Source organism: Orycteropus afer, unplaced genomic scaffold (assembly GCF_000298275.1).
Source record: "Orycteropus afer afer isolate SDZICR_OR568_19922 unplaced genomic scaffold, OryAfe1.0 scaffold00002, whole genome shotgun sequence".
Taxonomy (NCBI): Eukaryota; Metazoa; Chordata; class Mammalia; order Tubulidentata; family Orycteropodidae; genus Orycteropus; species Orycteropus afer.
The window spans coordinates 38,070,682-38,093,712 of record NW_006921589.1 but is presented as its reverse complement, the minus strand read 5'-3'; the positions used below and the strand labels follow the sequence as shown (position 1 = coordinate 38,093,712).

Here is a 23,031-nt window from a genome sequence, read left to right as displayed (position 1 = left end):
ATCCTACTTCCGTAGTGATACTGCCTTGGAAACCCAAGGAGGGGTCGCTATGAGTCGGGGCCGACTCAACGGCACATAACAACAACAACAACAACTGTGGCCCTTGTAGATTTGTTTTAATTTCCTTCAGCTTTACCTTGAACTTGTATATGTGCAATTAAGAGGACGTCAAGTCAGTCCCTGGCCTTGTTCTGACTGATTTTATTGAGCTTCTCTATCATCTCTTTCCACAGATTCAGTTGATTTGTTTCCCGTGTATTCCATCTGGCGAGGTCCATGTGAAGAGTCCTCGTTTACATTGTTGACAGTATTTGCTATGAATAAGTTCTCAGTCTTGCAAAATTCTATCATGTGATCTTCAATGTCATTTCTATCACTAAAGCCATACTTTCCAACTACTAATCCTTTATCTTTGTTTCCAACTTTCAGTCCAGTCACCAGCAATTATCAATATATCTTGATTGCATGTTTGATCAATTTCAGACTGCAGAAGTTGGTAAAAATTTTCAATTTCTTACTCTTTGGCATTAGTGATTGGTGTGAAAATTTGAATAATTGTCATATTAGCTAGTCTTCCTTGTGTTGTTGTTGTTAAGTGCCATTGAGTCGTTTCCAACTCACAGCGACCCCATGCACAGCAGAATGAAACACTGCCTGATCCCACGCCAGCCCCACAATCCCTGCTATTCTTGAGCCCATCACCGCAGCCACCATGTCAATCCATCTCGTTGAAGGCCTCCCCCTCTTTCGTCGACCCTCCACCCTACCAAATATGACATCCTTCTCCAGGGAATGGTCCCTTCTGACAACATGACCAAAATAGGTGAGATGAAGTCTGGCCATTCTTGCTTCCAAGGAGCATTCTGGCTGCACTTCCTCCAGGACAGATCTGTTAGTTCTTTTCGCAGTCCATGGTACTTTCAGCATTCTTCGCCAGCACCACAACTCAAAAGCATCAACTCTTCTTCGGTCTTCCTTATTCATTGTCCAGCTCTCACATGCATACCAGGCGATTGGAAATATCATGGCTTGTGTCAGGCGCACCTTAGTCCTCAAGGAGATATCCTTGCTCCTCAGCACCTGAAACAGTTCCTTTGCAGTTGACTTTCCCAATGCTACACGTCGTCTAATGTCGTGACTGCTGCTTCCGTTGGCATCGATTTTAGAACCAAGCAACGTGAATTCTTTGACAACCTCAATCTTCTCTCCATTTATTGTGATGCTGCTCATTGGTCCAGTTGTGTTCCTTGTAGGCATATGGATATTATCGTATCACTGACAGCACTGCATTTCAGGATAGACATTGAAATGTTCTTTTTGACAATGAATGTGACTATTCAACTCACTCATACCTAGTATGCAGATTTTCAAGTTATATTCTTTTTTTTTTCAAATTCACTATTTAAAAAAAATTATTGTGATTAAGGTAAAAGTTTACAGAGCAAATTCATTTTCCATACAGAAATTCACACATACTTTGTCTCACGGCATTGACTGCAATTTCACATAATGCAACAGCTCTCTTCCAACTTCCTCCCCGTAGTTACCTCTTCCCTGTGTCCTTCCCTCCCATGCACTCCTACCCCTCAAGCTCCCTGTGCATACACAGCCCTTCTATTATCATCACATGACTGATCTCTCCAAGGAGCATATCTACCTAATGTAAATGTTCAGCTCATATTCTTGTCTTTTGTCTGGCTGGAAGACACAGGAATAGGTTCAATTCCAGACCTGAAGGGCAACTGGGGGCCATAATCTCAGGGGTTCCATCAAGCTCTATCAGACCAGCAAACCTCGTCCTTTTTTTTTTTTTTCTTTTTTCTTTTAATGATTCTGAGTTTTGTTCCACATTGTCCTCCCACTCTATCTAGGATCTCCTAGAGAGATCCCCCTCTGAGTGGTTGACAGTGGTAGCCGGGCACCATCTAGTTCTTTTGGGCTCATAGTCATACAGGCTGAGGATCAAATGGTGTACCAGTCCCTTGGACTAATGCTTCCATGTGTCATTGGTTTTCTTCACTCTTCTTTGCTCTGGATGAAGAGAGACCCATCGTTGCATCTAGATGGCTGCTCATAAGCTTTTAAGATCCCAGTTGCTACTCACCAAAGTAGGATGTGGAACAATATTTTTGTATAGTATGTTATGCCAATTGAACTTGATATCCCCTGCAACCATGGTCTCAAGCCCACAGGTCCAACTACTCACTCCCTCTGGGTAGCTGGCTGTGGCCAAGAAGTGACTACAACCTTGTCCCTTGTTAGCTCTACTGTACACCTGGGAATTCTTACAGAACATACAAATACACCTATAGAAATGTTGTCTGCCAATCCTATACACGGTCACAAGCATGCTCCCCACTGCATAGACATACCGTGGACGAGGCAATGACCCATCAAGAGAGAAATGATGGGCGTGGAGCCCACCCTTGGACATGAGATTCTTGCACTGAGACAATGGCAGAGAGAAAGCAGCAGCAGAGACAGCAGAACCAAGAGACCGCCATGAGACAGAGCAGTGGGTTTTGGGGACTGCAGAGTGAGGAAGCTGAGTGCTTCTGGGCAGGAGACTTGCTGGCAGAGTGGAGTGCCTCTTTAGGTGCCTATCAGCAAACCTAAAAGAGCTTTGTGACACTGGCTTGAGCAGGGCAGAGGCAGAGGCCAAACAATAGTGTACCTGAGGCACAGATGACAAGAAGCTGTCCCGATTGAAGAACTATATTCTGAGTTGTTTTCTGATCCTGTTACTTGCCTAATAAACTTCATAATCATGACTATTGTCTGTGAGTTCAATGCAGCCACTGCAATGAATTACCAAATCCAGCAGAGAAGTAGAAAGTGCTGTGGGAAGGATGGTTGGTGTCTGAATTGGTAAAAAGGTTGGAGGGTGGTGGCTTGTCTGACCTCTGTCTCATAGGAATCAGCCTAGGGCTGTTGACGTTGATGGTTATTCACTGTCCCCCTAGTGAAGTTAGAGGAGATCAGAGGACAAGGCCGCCATACCCTTTTTGCAGCATCTTAATGATTGAGTCTTCTTTCTATCTAAGAATAAAGTGTCTCATTTATTCACATTTACATCTTCCCTTAAAGTTAATATCAAATGCAAAAAAAAGGAAAAAAAGTGCCACACGTTTTTATCCTATAAATGTTCACATCTTCAAGCTGTTTATCTTTTAGTGTATCTTTTAATGGCTACAGTTACTTGTGTGCTATAAAAATATCTAACAATTGCAAAGTAATACCAACACCATTATACTTGGAATGCTCTGTAGCTGCAAACACCTATTTCTATTATCTGGAGAGAGCAAATCAAATGTCTCTAAGATTTCTCCCATACAGAGACTGGTTCTCTGGTCTCCATGGCCAGTCCTGGAGCGCCCCCAGAGGATATTCAGGAATGATACCAACCAGACCTGCTTTTGCTCATTTTAAATGGTGATGAAGTCACATCTCTGCAGCCTGCTCAGTGCTATTTGGAGCTCATGAATTATTCTCTGCAGGAGCCAGGTCATGGCTTCCAAACCACAGCCCCACTTCCTGAGCATGATCCAACAAGGGGGAGGCAAGTGACAGTATTACCAGGCACGTGTTCAGAAACTAGCACCTACCCCCAGGACAAAAAGCACCACGCGCAGAGCTGTGAGGGGACCACTAGCCTCCCTCCGGCAGGAAGCCATAAGAGCTATCGAACAGCCTCGCTTGGAACCCAGGCCACTGCCCTCCCAGAACACCAGGCTCTCCGTTTCAGGACCAAGGCTTTTGCTGTCCAGAAGCAGGTGGCCTGACAAACCTTAATTGCTGAGTATTTGCTGATCTCATCCACAGTTAGCATAAACGGTGGCTTGGAGGCCATATTTGGCCCACACGTGTGTTTTCTTTGGCCTACACAATGTTGGACAATTTTCTGGAATGAACATTTAACAATTTAGAGATTTTGCATAAAAAGACAGATTTCCTGTATTTTCCCTTGAAAAGTCAAAGTCTGGGCCACCCTGAGTTTATATTCCTGCCTGACAATACTAGAGGAGAACTGTGAGCTTTATCACACCCACGGAGACTGCTTCTTTCACTGCTGCTCCTGAGTCTGAGACCGCCGCCTATTGGTAGTTGCCATCAAGTTGGATCCGACTCATGGCAACTTTAAGTATCAGAACATAATATTGCCTGATCCTCCATCACCCTTACAATTGGTTTGTTTGAGCCCATTATTGCAGCTTTTGTATCAGTCCTCTTCACTAAGGGCTTCCCTCATTTTTGCTAACCCTCTACTTTACCAAACATTATATCCTTATCTAGTAAGTGGTCTTTCCTGATGACATGTTCAAATTGTAAGCAGGTTAAAGTCTTGCCACCCTTAAGAAGCACTCTGGCTATCCTTCCAAGACAGATTAGTTCATTCTTCTGGAAGTCCATAATATAGTCAATATTATTTGCCAACATAAATGCATCAATTTTTTTATTTTCCTTGTCTAGTGTCCAGATTTCACATGCACACGACGCAATTGAAAAGACAATGGCTTCCTTACTCCCAACAGTTTCTGATTCAGGTCTAATTCAGAGGGTGCCCAGATCTCCAAGCTGGCAAAACACCTCAGGTCTCAAGTCCCATACTAAGATCTTCATTAAAAAAGAAAGAAAACTAGGATATATTTGGGTGAGGAAGAATACACAAAATTTAGAAACTTGAAAAAGCTTTGCTATATAGCTTACATGTGTAATATTCAAGAGAATTTGACATGACTGACTCAAGCTGAGAAAAACTTAGCGAATATATTAAATTTAGCGCTCTGAGCTCTTTAGGTAGAGCTATTCTTGAGCCCTCCCGGGTGATCAAAATAATATTTTCTATTTTTTAAAAAAATAATACAACAAACACAGAGAGGAAAAAACTACAAGCTTACTGTTGATAATTTGTCTTACTTCTAAAAAATTCCCTCATATTATAAAGTCTGCTTCTTTTTTTTATTCTTAACTTGAATTTTGAGTCTAACAGGCTACCATCATTTGAATTAATATCCATAGTCAAGAACCACAACTTTAATGGTTTTCTCCCTTTTTAACTACAACATAAGCCTGCCTTTAATTTACGATGTAGTCTATTATACTCATATATCATACCTTCCCATGTCAGAATTAGAAAAGGTAAACAAAATGTACCAATATACGTAGGTCAAATCCTATCAGAACAAATAATAAACTTTAACAGCTTGACATAATTATTTGATTAAAATAAGCAACTTGGAGACAATCCAACTGTAAAGAGACATTTCTGAGACAATTAGACAAAACAAAATTGAACATGCACTGGATAGTATATGGTATTAAGGAATTATTTTTCATTTTGTTTAGTATGATAATAGTATTACAGATGTGTGTGTGTTTATGTGTGCTCTTATCTGTTAGAGATACTTTAAGAAAGAAATGAACATCATGGGTTTGCTATCATATGGGACTTACAAATCTTAGATCTGAAGTCTTTCGTAGTTGTAAAAGCCTTTACACATTACCTAGTCCAGTCATGAGAAGGAGGTTTCAATTTATATGCTAGCTCTGGTGGCGTAGTGCCTAAGGCATTTGACTGCTAACCAGAAGGCTGGCGGTTCAGACCCACCAGCCACTCCTCGGAAGGAAGGTTGGGCAATCTACTTCCGTAGTGATACCGTCTTGGAAACCCAAAGAGGGGTCACTATGAGTTGGATCCAACTCCACAGCAGTGGGTTTGGTTTTGGTTTTCAGTTTTGAGAAGAAACGTTGGTCTCATTAAAACTCAAAGGTAAAAAAGTACTATGAACCCTTAGCAATGTCTGCCATGGGTACAAGGTGAGAGATTGGGGCCATATGTGCCATATCAGTTCACTTTAGAATCTCCAATCTAGTGGCCTTTCAGGGAACTAATTACCTGGCAAGTCAACTCATCACCTCTTTAAACAGCATCGGGCAATCTACTTCCATAGAGATACCGCCTCGGAAACTAAAGGAAGCTTTGCTACGAGTTGAATCAATTCGGTGGCAATGAGTTTGGTTTGCTTCCTTGTTTGTTTCTTGGTCTATAAAATTGTAATTTTAAAAAACTATTTGAGCTGAAATCTTATTTTCTGTAGTGTAGAACGATATGACATAATGATACATATAGCTCCATTTTAATTTGACCAGCATTTGAAATATTTGGGTCAGTTCTCCTGTCCTTCCCAAGCCCAAAACATCACCAGTTTCTTCAACCACTTCTCACGTGGCATGGTTCCCTCTGTCTTCACCACTTATTAATGACATAAGCCAATTTGTCCCTCTCCCTGCTTCCTTGTAGTGCAGCAAACCTGTCCTGTTTGTATCATGTTGTCATAACATAGTCCCAAAAACACCTTTAATAAATTCAAATTTCGATTTTCAGACTCTGCACTCATTTTAAATTCAGATGCTATTTTCCACCCTGAGTTTAATTTGGCCTAGTAAAGATGGAGGCCTCTAAAAAATTTCTAGCTATTAGCAACATCTGGTTCAATTTAAATGGATTTCCCAGAGCGTACAAATGTCATCCCACATTTCCAGGCCCCGGCTCATCACTAGCCATAGAAACCACAAAAAGACTCAGAATACTCCTCCTGATCCTTCCAGGGCTTCTCAAATCAATCTAAAGCTTTTCAATCTTACAAAGAGAATTTCTCAGTCATACAACTGAGACCTTTGGGACACTAACCAATCTGGGCAGTCCCTCTGTTCAACAACGTGTCCTCATTGAGAGAAAGGAAATATAGGTCACCACAGATTGGCTCCAATTAAGTAATAATGTGGGGTTTCTGTGCTTCACTCAACATGTGTTGCAAGGACTAGATTGAGGCGCACTCAGTGAATGAGAATGGATGATATAGTGACCATGTCATCAAGCACATAGTTTCTCAGGAAAATTAAAACAGAAATAAATGACTTAAGTAGAGATTGAAAGTGATCAATGAGTTATCAAGGGCTATGGGAGTTTAGAGAAGAGATAGGTTTCTTGGGCTGGGTCAGGGGGATGGCAGGGAAGTCAACAGAGAAGAAGTAAGAATTAAGACAATTTTGTGATGGAAGTATGTTGTTGTTGTTGTTATGTGCCATCGAGTCGGCCCCGACTGATAGCGACCCCTCCTTGGGTTTCGGAGGCAGTATCACTACGGAAGTAGGATTGCCCAACCTTCCTTCCAAGGAGTGGCTAGTGGGTTTGAACCGCCAGCCTTCTGGTTAGCAGTCAAGTGCCTTTGGCACTATGCTACCAGAGCTCCGTGATGGAAGTATAGGAGTCTGAAAGGGTAGGTAGGATTACGGCAAATGGAGAGGTGAGAAAGGGTTGAGAATAAGAAACACCAATGGGCTAAGTAATCTGGTTTGGTTAAAGCACAGTATTCATGAACATTATTAATGAGAAAGAAAATTGAGGAAAACACAGAGAGATCAATCTGAATATACTGCTTTCTCTATCAGGATCAGTTATCAAATATTTGTACCATAAAACATATGATGAATTTAAACAAACACAGAAGAGCTGGAGAACAAAAAGGAAGACAAGAAAATCATGGATCTAAGACAGAAAATAAAAAAGGTAAGTGAATAATTGGGGTGAAGAGAGAAAAGCAAAGGGGGGGATGGGAAGAAATAAATATTGTCTTCAAACTAACAGGTAGCTCCTTCACTCACTATTTCCTTTCCTTGGCATTTAAATGTCCTGGTTAGCAGCCTCTTTTCCTTCATTAAATGCATCTCCATGCTTGGATTTTTAATACTATTTGTCTTCCACTTCCCTATGCCCTTTGTTAACAACCACATCCCCAAAACTGCCTAATTCACCCCAGCAAAATAGACACTGTGGGACTATTTTGTCCCAAGGAGCACTGGTAAAAGAAAAGCATGACATTAAGAGGACAGCTTAATGTCTCCCACATGCCTGACAATTGAGTAAGTGATTAGATTATTTTCTCTCTCACTTGAGGGGAGGCAAAAGGGATGTGGAGGTGGAGTCTAAAAAGTCGTGAATGGAAGGAAGAGACCTATGCATCCTGAACAGCCATATGATCAACCTAAGAAACTCAAGCCATCTTTCTGTTCGTGTATTTACTCAACCTTTCCTTTATTCATTCAGTTCCCTCCCTCCTTTGTCCCCGCTCTTTCCTGCTGGTACACATCCAACAGCCCACAAATACAAAGCAAATTTCAACTTATCCCTCAGGTCTCAATTTATACATCACTTCATCAGAAAGTCCCTCCCAGGCCTTTCTAATTAATTTTAAAAATACCAGTTCCCATGGAGTCAATTCCAGCTCCTGGTGACCCTGTGTGTCAGAGTAGAACTGTGCTCCACGGGGTTTTCAATGGCTGATTTTTCAGAAGTAGATCACAAAGCCTTTCTTCCAAGAAGCCTCTGGGTGGAGCTGAACTTCCAACTTTTGGGTTAGTATCCAGCTGCTTAACCATTTGCACCATCCAGAGAGGTTCCTGATTAACCTAGGATCCCCTACATAGCATCCTGCATTTTCCCTCTCAAAATGCATAGCAGTATGATTTCTCACTCATTGTCTTCTCTGCCATGTGGTAAGCTCCAGGAGGGAGACAGCTGCTTCTCACTACTTTATCTTTAGCACTTAACACATAGTCTGAATTGAGTAAATAATTGTTGAATGAATAAAGAACCACACAGATAAGTAAGTGGTATCACTTGAATTACCTAGAATTCTGTAAGACCCAAAACTGGTGTATCTAAGATCACTAACTATTCACCAAAATCAACATTCTCCAACTCTTTGGAAGCATATGTCTATGCTAATTTCCCAGCCCTGTAGTTAGGTGAGGCATGTGACTGAGTTCTACTGAAATGTGAGCAGAAGTGGTCTTTGCCACTGCCAAGCTGGCCTGTAAAAATCCTCCCACGTTCTCCTCCAAGCTCTTTATCTCCCTTCTGGTTGGACTGGATATGACCCCTAGGGTGATCTTAGGAGCCACATGTTGACATTGGGGACCCTATGTGAAAAAGGCCATCCCTCTAACCTGTTCCTAAGCCATTCAACTGCTAAGCAGAAGGTTGGTGGTTCAAACCCACCAGCCACTCCTCGGAAGGAATGTTGGGCAATCTACTTCCATAGTGATACCACCTTGGAAACCCAAGGAGGGGTGGCTCTGAGTTGGATCCAACTCGACGGCAGTGTGTTTGGTTTTTTTTTTCTTTTGGTTTATATTTGAGTCATTGTACTTTTAGGGGTCTAATGTGTTACAATAGTCAGCCTACATAACTAACTCAGTAACATAGCTAAAGTAAATCTCTCCTAACCTTTACTAGCCAACCACCGTTTGTCCTCTCCCAAAAGAGAAATAAAGGCCATTCAGAGATCAGTACAATCTTTCCTGGTGTGTGTGAGACGCTGAATAAAAGTTCTGTTTGCTTGCCATCATCAGGAAAAGATAGTAACCTTGCCTTCGGCTTGCCTGGACTTGAGCCACAGCCACAGAACAGGCTGGGCAAATCCCAGTGATGTCAGACACTGGACAGTGGGATGCTTGCCTTGCCTCCTCTCAGAAGTACAGGTCATGCCCTGCAGGCCCTGGACAAATGCCTAAATGCCTTCTTGAGTAGCCCGTCTTTGGCCTCATCAGTGCTTACCTCACAAAAATGTCACATCACATTGTCCCGTTGTTTTCAGTGCCAGCTGGGAAGAAGCTGCCAAAAGCTTTTACAAAAAGCCACACAAACCTGAACTATAGTAGAACAGGCTGTACTGAATGACTTGTTTTCTGAATAAAGCATTCAACCAACCAAATACATATACCGCCTTAGACATCACTTCCCCATAGCAAAGCTCTCCTTACACTGAAGTTGTGGTTGACTGTGGCCGTTGTGTCCATTTAACACTAGAGACTTCGAGGACTCCTCTCCTCGACAGACTTGAACAGTATGGTAATTGAGTTCTGTTAAGAGAATAAGTAGCATGCACTGCACGTAATTGCTTGTTCTATCCAGGTCTAGGAATAGTCTAGGAAACTATTAAAAAAGTAAATTATCAACTATCTGTTTCCACCTTTCTTTATTGTAGCTTTGTTTGTTTATTTCAAGACTTTCCAGATCTAGTGGTTCTTAATCATTTGAGGGTCAAAGACCCTTTTAAGGATCTAATGAAATGTCTGGCATACACACATGTTATGTATGATCCCAGAGGGTGATAGCATGTTAATTCATCCATTGGTTCCAGATTTATGAACCCTCTAGCACAGAGGTCATCAAATTTTTCTATAATGGGCCAGACAGTAAATATTTTAGGCTTTGCAAGCCATATGTGATCTCTGCCACAACTACTCAACTTTGCTGTTGGAGCACAAAAATAGCTACAGACAATATGTAAAAAAAATTGCCATGGTTGTTTGCCAATAAAACTTGGAAGCTGGAAAAAGTTTTATAGTTTTAAGTTGTTTAAACTTTTTAAAGTTTATAGTTGTCATAGTTTTAGTGTCTTTAGTACACCGAAATGTGAATTTCATCTTTCACATATCACAAAATATTATTCTTCTTTTCATTTTTAACAATATTATAGCCATTTGTAGTTAGGGGCCTATACATAAAAAAAAAAGTGATACACCAAAGTTTGCCAACCCCTGCCGTAGGCCGTAGGGCATGGGTTCTGGGATCTATGGTCTGGATGCCCACAAGAAAAATATTACATCTTTATTTTCATTAACTTCCCGTTGAAACCTAGCATTTCCTTCAATTATGAATACACGTAACAAACCAAAGTAATATCAGCAATACTTGTGCCTCTGTAACCATTAGCAATCATGTTGTTGTTGTTGTTGTGTGCCGTCGAGTCGGCCCTGACTCATAGCGACCCCTCCTTGGGTTTCCGAGGCAGTGTCACTACGGAAGTAGGATTGCCCAACCTTCCTTCCGAGGAGTGGCTGGTGGGTTTGAACCACCAGCCGTCTGGTTAGCAGGCAAGTGTCTTAGCCACTATGCTACCAGAGCTCCAATCATAGATACAGTTAAATCACATTATGCTCGTTGAAGATCATTCAAAATATTGATTATATTCATCACTATTTTGTCATTGTAGATGTTCCATGTTATCTCATCATTTAAATGTGTTGATAAAGAACCCATACATTACTATTTCACAAATTTGATTCTTAATATTTATTTTACAGATTTAAAAACAGTACTCTGAAAAGTGGTCCAGAGATTTCACCAGACTACCAAAGCAGTCCATAGTGCAGAAAGGGTTATGAACCCTTGCTTCAGGTTTAAAGGGCCTGAGCAAGCAAAGCTGCCTCTTCAAGCACAGAATCTCTTACCAGAGCATTCACATCTTCTGTTTTGTGGATGAGCATCCGTATCTCCTCTGGATCTCCACTGAAGATTGCTTGGACCAGTGGGGGCTGTAAACACAAGAGAATGGAAATTAGAATTACAATTAAATACACTTGATTACCTTCAGATGTGGATGGCTGAAAGATGATTTGTTCCCTAAAAGTTTATTTAGTAATTATCAATGAACAGACAAAGATAAATAAGACTTGGACCCTGCCTTCACTAAAAGTCTAGTGAAGGAGATATTTTCCTAAATAAATAATTATACTATGATATGAAAGCTATGACAGATCACATCTAACCCAGGGCTATGAACTAAAGTGAGTGTAACATGAAAATCACCAAAAATTGCCACTGAAAGGCCCTTAAATTCCCTGACAAGGAAAATTCTACATATGTGATTTTGTGTAATGTTTTTCTTGAGTTCCTCCACCTCTAATTAGATAATGTGCCTTGGTAGCCTCAAACAATTCCACTGGATGTTAATGGCCACTTTTCTTGCCATCTGAACATGTATTTGACAATGGCTGGAAAATGTTTGAAATCATTCCCTCATGCTCCATAGCTTTAGCCAACAAATACTATTCTGGACGTGATTGTATCCAATGACCATTTTAAGAGGTATGATGAGGGGATGGAGAGTAAGGTAAGACAGGAAGCAGTATTGAGTTTTTATTACTGAATTCATCTACATTAAGCAAGACCCCAACATACTGTAGAAGGATTTAGAAAGTATGATGGGAACACAGATAAAAGAGCAACTAGTTTTACTTTGCAGAGGATTAAAATGGTAGTTTAGCACCTGCATTTTAGATAACTTCATTTTATCTCCTCAAAACCTGGACTCACAGAAATTAATAGAAAGAAAATAAAACACTTTTTGTATGTATATAATGTTTGTGTTTACTTATTGTAAGAATTCTTTCAGAAGCTTGAGTTCTTTTTTATTCTTAAATAAGTGCCTCTGGGTAGACATGAAATTGCCAATCTTTTGTTATCCTTTTCATCATTTACAAAACACATTATCCCCATAATTTTACTTATTTAAAAAAAAAAAAAAAACCTACTAGTAAAGAGAACCTGTGTTGTTGTTGTTGTTGTTATATGCCTTCGAGTCGGACCCGACTCATAGCAACCCCTCCTCGGGTTTCTGAGGAAGGAAGGTTGGGCAATCTACTTCTATAGTGATATCGCCTCGGAAACCATTAATAGCAAAGTTTAAAAAAAATGCTAATGGGGGTGTGGAGAGACTGGCACATTCATACACTGCTGGTGGGACTATAAAATGGTACAACCACTGTGGAAAATGGTATGGCACTCCTTAAGAAGTTGGAAATAGAAATACCATTTGACCCAGTAATCTCACTACTAGGTATATATCCTAGAGAAATAAAAGCCATGACACAAACAGATATACGCACACACATGTTCACTATAGTATTATTCACAATAGCAAAAAGATAGAAACAACCTAAGTGCCCATCAATGTGTGAATGGATAAACAAACTGTGGTACATACACATACTGGAATACTGCACAATGTTCAACGATGAATCTGCAAACACACCATAACATGGGTGAACCTAGAGGACATTATGCTGAGTGAAATTAGCCAATCACAAAAGGACAATCATAGGGCCACTACTGTACAAAGTTAAAAGATTTGCACACAGCAATAATTGTTCTTTGAAGCATACCAGGGGTGGGAGGGTAAGGGATGGACAATCCCTTACCCTGGACAACTAGAGGGTAGACATGTGTTAGGTTGGGTGAAGAGAAAGGCAATATATAATAAGGAGGGGGTCAGCACAAAACGATCAAGGCATCAGAAGTCATAGGAAGGAGCCCAAGAGTTAGAGGCAGCAAAGGTGAATAATATTACATTCATAATCCTGCAATAATAGTAATAACGAAATTTAAGAGTGGATGCATAGATAGATAATCAAGCTAAATAGGGGTGGGAAAGCAAATGGGACTACACCAACAAATGTATACAGGTTTGACAGAGGCTATCTCTACCTATATATTTATTTGTGCTGCAAATATATCCAAGAATATAGCAGAGCATCAGGGGACAAAGTTATGAGAGCATCTTAGTAAGAATCAAACACTTTGAGGAGATAAGTCACTGGGTATGGAGGCTCAGGACAATAGTCTCAGGGGACAGTCAAGTCAGTTGGCATAACATAGTCCACAAAGACAATGCTCTACATTCCACTTTGGTGAGTAGTGACTGGGGTCTTAAAAACTTGTGAGTGGCCATCTAAAGTGCCTTTATTGGTCTCCCTCCGTCTCGAGCAAAGAAGAGTGAAGAAAATCAAAGAGTCAGGAGACAATTAGTCCCGTGGACTCACGGAGAACATGAACCCCAGTCTCCATGGCCCTGTGACCAGAAGAACCAACTCCTACTGCTGACTGCTCTGGAAGGGATCACCATAAAGGTCCTGGACAGACCAGGGAAAATGTGGAACAAAACTCACATTGGCTTACTGGTCTGGTGAAGACTAATGCAACACCCAAGACTATGGCCCTTAGACACCCTTCAAGCTAGGACCTGAACTTAACCCTGTTGACTCAACTTGCAGCCAAACAATACACAGACCTATAAGGTGTCAGATGGATCTTCACTGAAAGCAAAGAATACCAGAAGGATGTTTACTTGTGTTCTATCGACTGTGCAAAAGCATTCAACTCTGTGATCATAACAAATTATGGATAACATTGAGAAGATGGAAATTCCAGAACACTTAATTGTGCTCATGAGAAACCTCCACATAGACCAGGAAGCTGTCATTTGAACAGAACAAGGGGACATTTCATGGTTTAAAATCAAGAAGGGAGTGTGTCAGGGTTGTATCCTTTCACCATACTTATTCAATTTGTATACTGAGCAAATAATCCAAGAAGCTGGACTATATGAAGAAGCACACAGCATGAGGACTGGAGGAAGACTCATTAACAACCAGCAATATGCAGATGACACGACCTTGCTTGCTGAAAGTGAAGATAATGTGAAGCACTTACTGATGAAGATTAAAGACTGCTGCATTCCATTACTAGGTGTATACCTTAAAGAAGCCAGAGTCAGGACAAGAACAGATACACGCATACCCATGTTAATTGCAGCACTACTTACAATAGCAAAAAGATGAAAACAACCTAGGTGCCCATCAACAGAAGAACAGATAACCAAACTATGATACATACACACAATGGAATACTATGCAACCCTAAAGAATAACTCAGAACCTGCAAAACACCGCATAACATGGATTAACTTGGAGGACATTATGCTGAGTGAAATAAGTCAATCACAAAAGGACAAATATTGTATTAGTCCGTTATTGTAAAAAGTTAAGGAAAGGTTTATATATGGAAGGAAATTTTCTTTGTTGGTTACCAGGGATGGGAGAGGAGGGGAGGGAACACTGTTAGGTAGAGACAAGCATTGATTTGGATGAAGAGAAGGGCAATGTACCAAATGTGAGTGATCAACATGGTAGCAGAAGGAAGAAGATGACATAGAGAAGAGCATGGGAGGTACAGACAACAAAGATGAACCCTTTTGCACATACAGTACTGCATTGTCAGTGAAGGCAAACATTGATATATGGGTGGATAAATGGGTGGACAAGCTGAACTATTAGGTATGTGTATATAGGGGGGAATATGGCCCAAGACCATGTATAGGGCTGGCAGACAATATTTCTACAAGTGCATTGGTATGTTCTATAAGAATTCCCAGGTATACAGTAGAGCTGACAAGGGACAAAGTTGTAGTCACTTCTTGGCCACAGTCAGCTACCCAGAGGGAGCGAGTAGTTGGACCTACGGGCTCGGGACCTTAGTCACAGGGAACATCAAGCTCAATTGGCATAACACACTACACAAAAACACTGTTCCACATCCTACTTTGGCAAGCAGCAACTGGGAAACTAAAAGCTTGCAGGAGTCCATGCAATGATGGGTCTCTCCTCACCCAGAGCAAAAAAGAATGAAAAAAACATAAAAGACACATGAAAAAAATTAGTCCAAGTGACTGGTACACCATGTGATCCTCAATGTATATGACTATGACACCAGAAGAGCTAGATGATGCTCACCTACACTGTCAACCACTCAGAGGGGAATTTATGTAGGAGATTCTGGATAGAATGGGAAAACAATGTGGAACAAAACTCGAAATCATTTAAAAAAAAAAAAAGACCAGGTTTGCTGGCCTGATAGAGCCTGATGGAACCCCTGAGACTATGGCCCCTAGCTGCCCTTCAGGTCTGGAATTGAACCCAGTCCTGTGGCTTCCAGCAAAACAAAAGACAGGCATAGGAACTGAACATTTACATTAGGTAGATACACTCCTTGGAGAGATCAATCATGGAAGAATAGGGAAGAAGTGGAAGGAAGCTGCTGCATTGTGAGAAATTGCAGTCAATGTCATGAGACAAAGTCTATGTGAGCTTCTGTATGGAAAGTGAATTTGCTCTGTAAACTTTCACCCAAATCACAATAAAAATTGAAAGAAAAAAAAAAAAAGACTACGACCTGCTGTATGAATTACATCTCAATGTAAAATGAAAATCCTCACAACTGGGCCAATAAGCAGCATCACAATAAATGGAGAAAAGATGGAATTTGTGAAAGATTTCATATTACTTGGATCCACAATCAACACCAATGGAAGCAGCAGTCAAGAAATCAGATGTCATTTTGCACTGAGCACTGCTGTAAAAGATCTCTTTAAAGATGTCTCTTTGAAGACTAAGGTGTGCCTAACACAAGTCATGGTATTTTTCAATTGCCTCATATGCATGTGAAAGCTGGACAATGAATAAGGAAGAATGAAGAAGAGTTAGTACTTTTAAGTTGTGGTGTTGGCAAAGAATACTGAGAGCATCATGGACTGCCAGAAGAATGAACAAATCTGTCCTGGAGGAAGTGCAGCCAGAATGTTCCTTGGAAGCAAGTATGGCTAAGCTTCATCTCAACTACTTTGGTCGTGTCAGAAGGGACCATTCCCTGGAGAAGGATATCGTGCTTGGTAAAATGGAGGGTTAGCAAAAAAGTGAAAGACCCTCAACAAGATGGCTGACACAGTGGCTGCAACAATGGGGTTAGGTATAGCAATGATTGTGAGGATGGCACATAACCAGTCAGTGTTCTGTTGTACACAGGATCACTGAGTCAGAGCTGACTCAACAGCACAGAACAACAACAACATAAGGTGAAATATCAGGAGAGTATGCACTCATTACAACAATTAAGCATATGAGATCAAGAGGACAGCATTTGCCCAGGGATAGATCTGGGAAGGTGGGAGGGGATGAGAAGGAAAAAGGAAGGGAAGTGGTGGGCATAGGGAGGAAGCAGGAAGAATGGTGTTACAGTGAGGAGACTGCAGTAAATGGCAATGTCACAAAACAGAACGCATATAAATTATTGAATGGAAAACCAATTTGCTCTGTACACTTTCACCCAAATCACAATAAAAATTTTTTTAATGCTACTAGCGGTATCAGATACATCAGTTTAAGAATAAAACCTGTCACTCTGAGTCTGAAGGAGAGCCTCGGCTGGCCCGGAGCATCTGCTCCAACCTGCGATGAAGTCCTCTGTCCTTCCAAAAGTCTCTTAACAAAACCAGTTTTTGTTTCTGTTTTTTCTAAATGACTGCATAGTGTACTTCCTGTTTTGCTAAATAACTGCATAGTGCTGCATGTTCTTTACTAATAACGTGTATTATTCCAGGTTAAGTGAAGTGATAGAGGCTGTCAGTAACCATAATCAACGGTCATCAGCCAAGAAGCCTCCAGAAAACACTTCAGCATTTAGTTCCAAATTCCTGCTATGCTGCTTGTCTTTTTCTGAGTTGATTGAGTAATTAAAGATTGCAAGTCTAAAAGCAAACATCTTACATTCTAATCAGGAGTGGAGGTTGGGGATCAATCAATAGGCATAGGGGGGGAATGATATTCCTAAACACCTCTCCATACTTTGAACATTCTGAGTACAGCATGTCATTACAGCTAGTGGGAGTATGCTATTAGTGACTAATAGCTGACACAGCAATATTCTGGCCATATGAAACCATCAAGTTATATGAATAAGCTGAAAACACTTCATTAGGAAACAGCTGGGTTTTTGTTGTTGTTTTCACATGAGGCAGCACTTCCATTTCTGCAAAAGGATAATAAAAATTTGTTCAAGTCACTAGTTTTAATGGACAAAACTTGCTAGCTATATTCATGTGGGTCCTGCTGTGTCATTTGCTGAAAGGATGCCACTAAGTGCTTCCTGAATATAGATCACTCTTTACTTGGGGAGACGTTCACTCCATCACAGAAAGATAATGATGATCATAAAATCAAAATCTGTTTCCCTTTAGTACCATAAGAAGTGAACAAAATACACTGAGTCCTCATAAACATTTTTTTAAAAATCAGGGGTGAGGCAAGACTACGTGTCTAAAACTGCTCCTACAGACTATGCTTCAGAATGAAAATCTGTAATATTTCCAATTATTAATAAAACGGAAATAGCAGAAAGTCCCAAGTGTCAGCAATTTTCTCTCAATAAGCAGTAATATATTAGCTCTATACACAATTATTATGAAAGCATTATTTAATCAGGAAATGGAAGATTCATTTATTACCTAATCTTTTCCAAAATAAAATTAATGCAGAGACAGAGCCATAATATCTACGAAATAGGTATTCTAGGACCAATAGTACTGGGTACATTCACACGCTTTGCTGTTTCTTCCTTGCCTGAGATCTCCCTTGGCTAGTTCTCTGCTCTTCAACAGTCCTCACTAGAACCTTCACCAAATGGCAGGTAACCCAAGGAAAATGAAACCCAGCTATGTCAACTTTGCTACTAGTTTCTCACAAAGCGTTAGCAAAAAAAGAAACGGTGAAACCACTATATTAGTGAAAATGAAATCTGGAGGCAATATTGATTTTTACTGACTGCAATCTCTTTTTGTTTGTTTGTTTGCTTGTTTTCCCTTCCATACTAGGGAGATTAATGTACAGTATCAGACTGGTATTAAATCCTAGCTCTTTTGCTCACTAACCAGGATGTAAGCTCTCCCAGCCATAGTTTACTCATCTATTAAATGGGTTTGCAATAGTTATCATACTGGATGTGTTTATGAAATGGCATCACATATGCAGTGCAACCTGCACGGGGCCAGACATGGAGCGTGCACTCAATAAAAACAGCAATTACTGTTGACTGAGTAAACAAGCTCAAACACCTTCACAAACAAGTATATGCATAGCCACACGACAAAAGGAAAAAAGGAAGTGAACTGGGGAGATTTCCTGGAAAATTACAGAGTAAATAAATCAGGTTGGGATTATGATCCAACCCAGGATGGTCCCTCACACTGGGAGAGAAGCTTTAGCAAGTGTGAGAGAGCAAAATCAAACTGACTCCCTCCACCTTGGCCTCTGTTATAACCTCAAAACTGTCACAGCTTTTCTGATACTCAGGTGTCTAATCTGAAAATGAAAGTAACAGCAATTTACCTAAATAATAATGTATCATCTTTTTCTGACTAATCAAAGTGTGCCATTTATTCCTGCCCACTTACAGGGCTCAGAATGGTAATTTTATTATTTCAGGTTATTACAAATTTATACTGTTATACCTTTCCTTCACGATCTTCTGATGGTCATAAAGGAGATTAACCCCCCGTGTGGAGCAAGAGGGAGTTGAATAATCTGCCTGTTAGTGGCAAAACTGAGACTAGAACTTAGATTTTCTGATTCTCCCAGTTCAGTACTTTCTCTCATATATCATATGATATGATATGATATGATATGATATGATAAGATATATAATTCATGATCAGAAATTCAGCCGTCAGTTTCAATATATTTCCAGTGGAAAAATAAGTCATCTCATGACTTATTAAGGATAAAAGTTACCATATATAATACACATTCTCCATACATATGTATGCATATTTACATCATACAATGACTATGTTGTTGTTGTTATTTGCCGTCGAGTTGCCCCTGACTCATAGCGACCCCTCCTTGGGTTTCCGAGGCAGTATCACTATGGAAGTAGGACTGCCCAACCTTCCTTCCGAGGAGTGGCTGGTGGGTTTGAACCGCCAGCCTTCTGGTTAGCAGTCAAGTGCCTTAGCCACTATGCTACCAGAGCTCCCCTGTTGAGTACCTACTATATGTTATTTTTATGAAGTACACAAAAGAAATGCATGACATAGTCCCTTCCTTGAAGAATGCATATAGTTGAGGAATAAGCCTAGCCCACATAAAACACACTGTATATGTAAGACAGTACGACGTGTGTTCTACAGACTCCATGCAAATAGACTCCGTGCCCAGTTTTCCTCCTGCACAATGACCTGTTGGAGAGAGCTCTGAGGTTCCTTTTAGCCCTAATATTCAAGGAGCCTTCTCTAATTCAGAAAAGGGGGAAACGTGGAAAGCTAAGAAGTCAGAGGTGTCTATAGTGGAGGCAAGACTCAAACAAAACCCAGGAATGGTTTCAATCCATGAAGAAAAAAATTATATTTTGGGGTAAGAAACAAGACCAGGCACAGCACTGATTTTAGACACATACAAGCTCAGTAGACTGACAATAAGCAGTTCATTCTCCAAATCACTTTGTTTCCAAACACCCCTTCCCACGCTCACCCATCCCCACCCAGTCTCTGCTTAAAGGCACAAAAAAGTCCCAAACAGGGCTGGCACAGAGCATTGCACTAACTCTGCTTTAAAACACAGCTAACATAAGCTTAAAAATATTCCCCAAATCTCTTCCCTCCCTATCCTCCCCATGACCCACCCTGCTCCACCCCTCCCACTGCCAAACGTACACACATACATACACCACCTTGTTCTGTACCCCTGAACAATAGCAGTCATTTGAGCTGTTCCTGTCCATTTGGGAAATAACATGAATAACATGGAAGAGAGTAATAATGAAATTTAAGTGACTACAATTTCAACCAAAAACCTTAGTTATTTTGATAATCGAAAACTTTGTTAAAATGTTGGTTTATTAAACTAGCTTCTAGAGAACTGGTCTTTCACTCTATGTTTCAAAGATATATCTGCAGCTTACCCAAATCCACTTAAATACAAAACATATTTAATAACATGTCACAAACTTTATCATACTGGTAAACAAAATTTGAGAGCCTAGCGTATATGCTAGATATATATTATGCCTTAATATGGAATAGAAGTAGTGCTATTGTAAAGCTCTAAAAATGAATTAGGCGTGTGTAAATTAATGTGTTTTATATCACAATTTTAAGATTAAAAAGGCAGATACAGTTTTTAATTGAGGTAGTACCACAAAGAAGTCTACAATTCCACTTTTTTCCCATAATCTTGACAGTCATACTAAAGAAAATAAGGGTTTTTAGTAAGAAGAGTAAGTTACTGTTTAAATAAAACCTAATTTGTTTCTGTTTAGCAGTAGAAAAAGAATGTCTTTGATCTCTGTTGCACTAGTCCTACCACAAAGGCGACTAAGGGGTGAGACAAATTATTAGGGAGGTCACCTGTGGCCCAAATGACCAAAACTGATGTTGGCTCCCTTCTTTGGGACTCCACACCCCTCTACTCTCACCAACACTCCCTCTGACATTGGCTCTGAATGGTGTAGAAATACAATGAGAGTCTTTGCAGGTTAATTCTAGATTTGGGACTCTGTACTACACACCTAATATCTAAACTCTCAGCCATTGTTACCCAGTCAATGTACAGCATTCCAGTGGTTTAAAATGCACAATATGACCATGGTTCTTTTTAGAACATGATCTTATTACCCTGACTGAGGGGGACTTCTGGTTGCCCTTCCTCTTCCCAGGAACTGAACTTGGCTTGGCCATAGGAAATAAAGCCAAGGTCTTGTGTGATGGAAATGGCCTGCCTGGACATGTTGAGGCTGATTCTCTCTTTTAGAGCTTCCTGAGTACATCTGGCATTGTGTGACTACACTTCACCTTTTGAATCATGATCAATCAAGACTGTTGAAATGAAGATATTGAGTGAGGGAAGTGGAATGAAATTACCTGAGGAGCCAGGAGGTGTGAGTTTGTCTTGCCTTGGTCAGTAGGTATTATATAACATGGGCCAGTCACAAAGCTAATAGTAACCTCTGTTTTCTCACCAAAAAAGATGAGTTCTAAACTATCAACTCCCCAGAATAATATGGGTATTGTGTAGTGAATTACCTGGTATGGCTTTTCTAGCCATAAGTCTTTGTAAACTCCATGGTGGAATTTGCCATGAGCAACTGAGGAGCTCCTGATTGTTAAAATTATCCACCTGGGGTATTTCTGTTACGAGCAACACAAAGCAATGTTCCAGGAAGTTTGCTCTTTCTCAGGTGTTTAGAATTCTGATGTTATGATTTGTTAGTTATGTCTCTGATTGCTGGCTGAGAAAGACGTGCTACTGAGAGAAATGTGCTCCTGAGAGACTCGCACTGCTGAGAGAGACACCAAAAGACACGCATTGCTGAGAGAGAGACACGCACTGCTGGGAGAGAGACTGAGAGGCAGCAGGCTGAGAGAGACTGAACTTGAATTGTAGGCTGGTGCTTCCCTAATAAACCCCTCAATCTGTGAGTTCTGTGTGACCACTACAGTGGATTATCGAACCCAGCAGAGAAGTGGTGGGTGCTGCAGGAGGAACAGTTGGTGTCAGGGTTGATGAAAGGGCTGGAGGGAGGCAGCATGTCTGGCCTCACAGGAATAGGCCTTGGGCTACTGATGGTGATTCTGTCTTTCTTCTGGGGGGTTAGGGGAGGTCAGAAGATGTGGCCTCACTGCCTCTTTGGCAATGGGGAAGACCAGGGTTCATGAGAAAAGAAAACAGCACCAAGGAGCCTAGGAGATGGGAAGGTCAGTTGGTAAGACAAGCAAGTCTGCTGAGCATGTCACCCACAACAGAGAAGTAGTAGGATCATTCTGCTCAAGAGGAGTAAGGGTAGTGGGACAACAATGTGCAAAGTGACTTGTTCTTTAATGACCTACATGCAGAAGGAATTTGACTAATCTTCTAGGATGCATATCACTGTCACATGGGAAACTGGGTCCCCCCCCCCCCAGTAAGCCTGATGCAATAAGTCAGAGATGGAAGTTTCAGCATAGGTACTTTGTAAAGGCTTTCTAAAGGACTAGCATGTGCTCATCATACATGCAGTATTGAATCTGATCCCTTATATCAATACATTAGAAATGTAAAATCTTTGACTCACTTCAGGGAAGCTACTCTGTCCTATAGGGTCATTATGAGTTGCAACTGACTTGACAGCAATGAGTTTTGAGGATCCTATGGCCATAACTAGATATACAGACTATTTTTGTATAAAGATGTTCATAGCACCCACACCTGTGGCTTCCAGCCAAACAAAAGACAGGCATATGAGGTAAACATTTATACTAGGTAGATATACTCCTTGGAGAGAACAATCATGGGAGAATAGAAGGGCTGTGTATGCACAGAGACATAGCTCAGGGGGCAGGAGTGCATGGAGGGAAGGACACAGGGAAGAGGGAACAATAGGAAGGAAGTGGAAGGGGAGATGTTGCATCATGGTAAATTGTAGTCAATGCCATGAAACAAAGTGTATGTGAACTGATGTATAGAAAGTGAATTTGCTCTGTAAACTTTCACCCAAATCACAATTAAAAAATAAAATAAAATAAAAATTATTTTATTTTTATA

General features: G+C 40.7%; 1 protein-coding gene across 1 annotated transcript in view; it reads right to left on the bottom strand.

Annotated features, from left to right (window-relative positions):
• The window catches only part of ANKRD44 (ankyrin repeat domain 44), a 272,181-nt gene that overhangs the window by 242,087 nt on the left and 7,063 nt on the right, over positions 1-23,031 (bottom strand). The window contains exon 2 of the mRNA XM_042783608.1: positions 11,299-11,382. Coding sequence (XP_042639542.1) covers positions 11,299-11,382 — 84 coding nt within the window. The remainder of the gene's footprint in view (positions 1-11,298; positions 11,383-23,031) is intronic.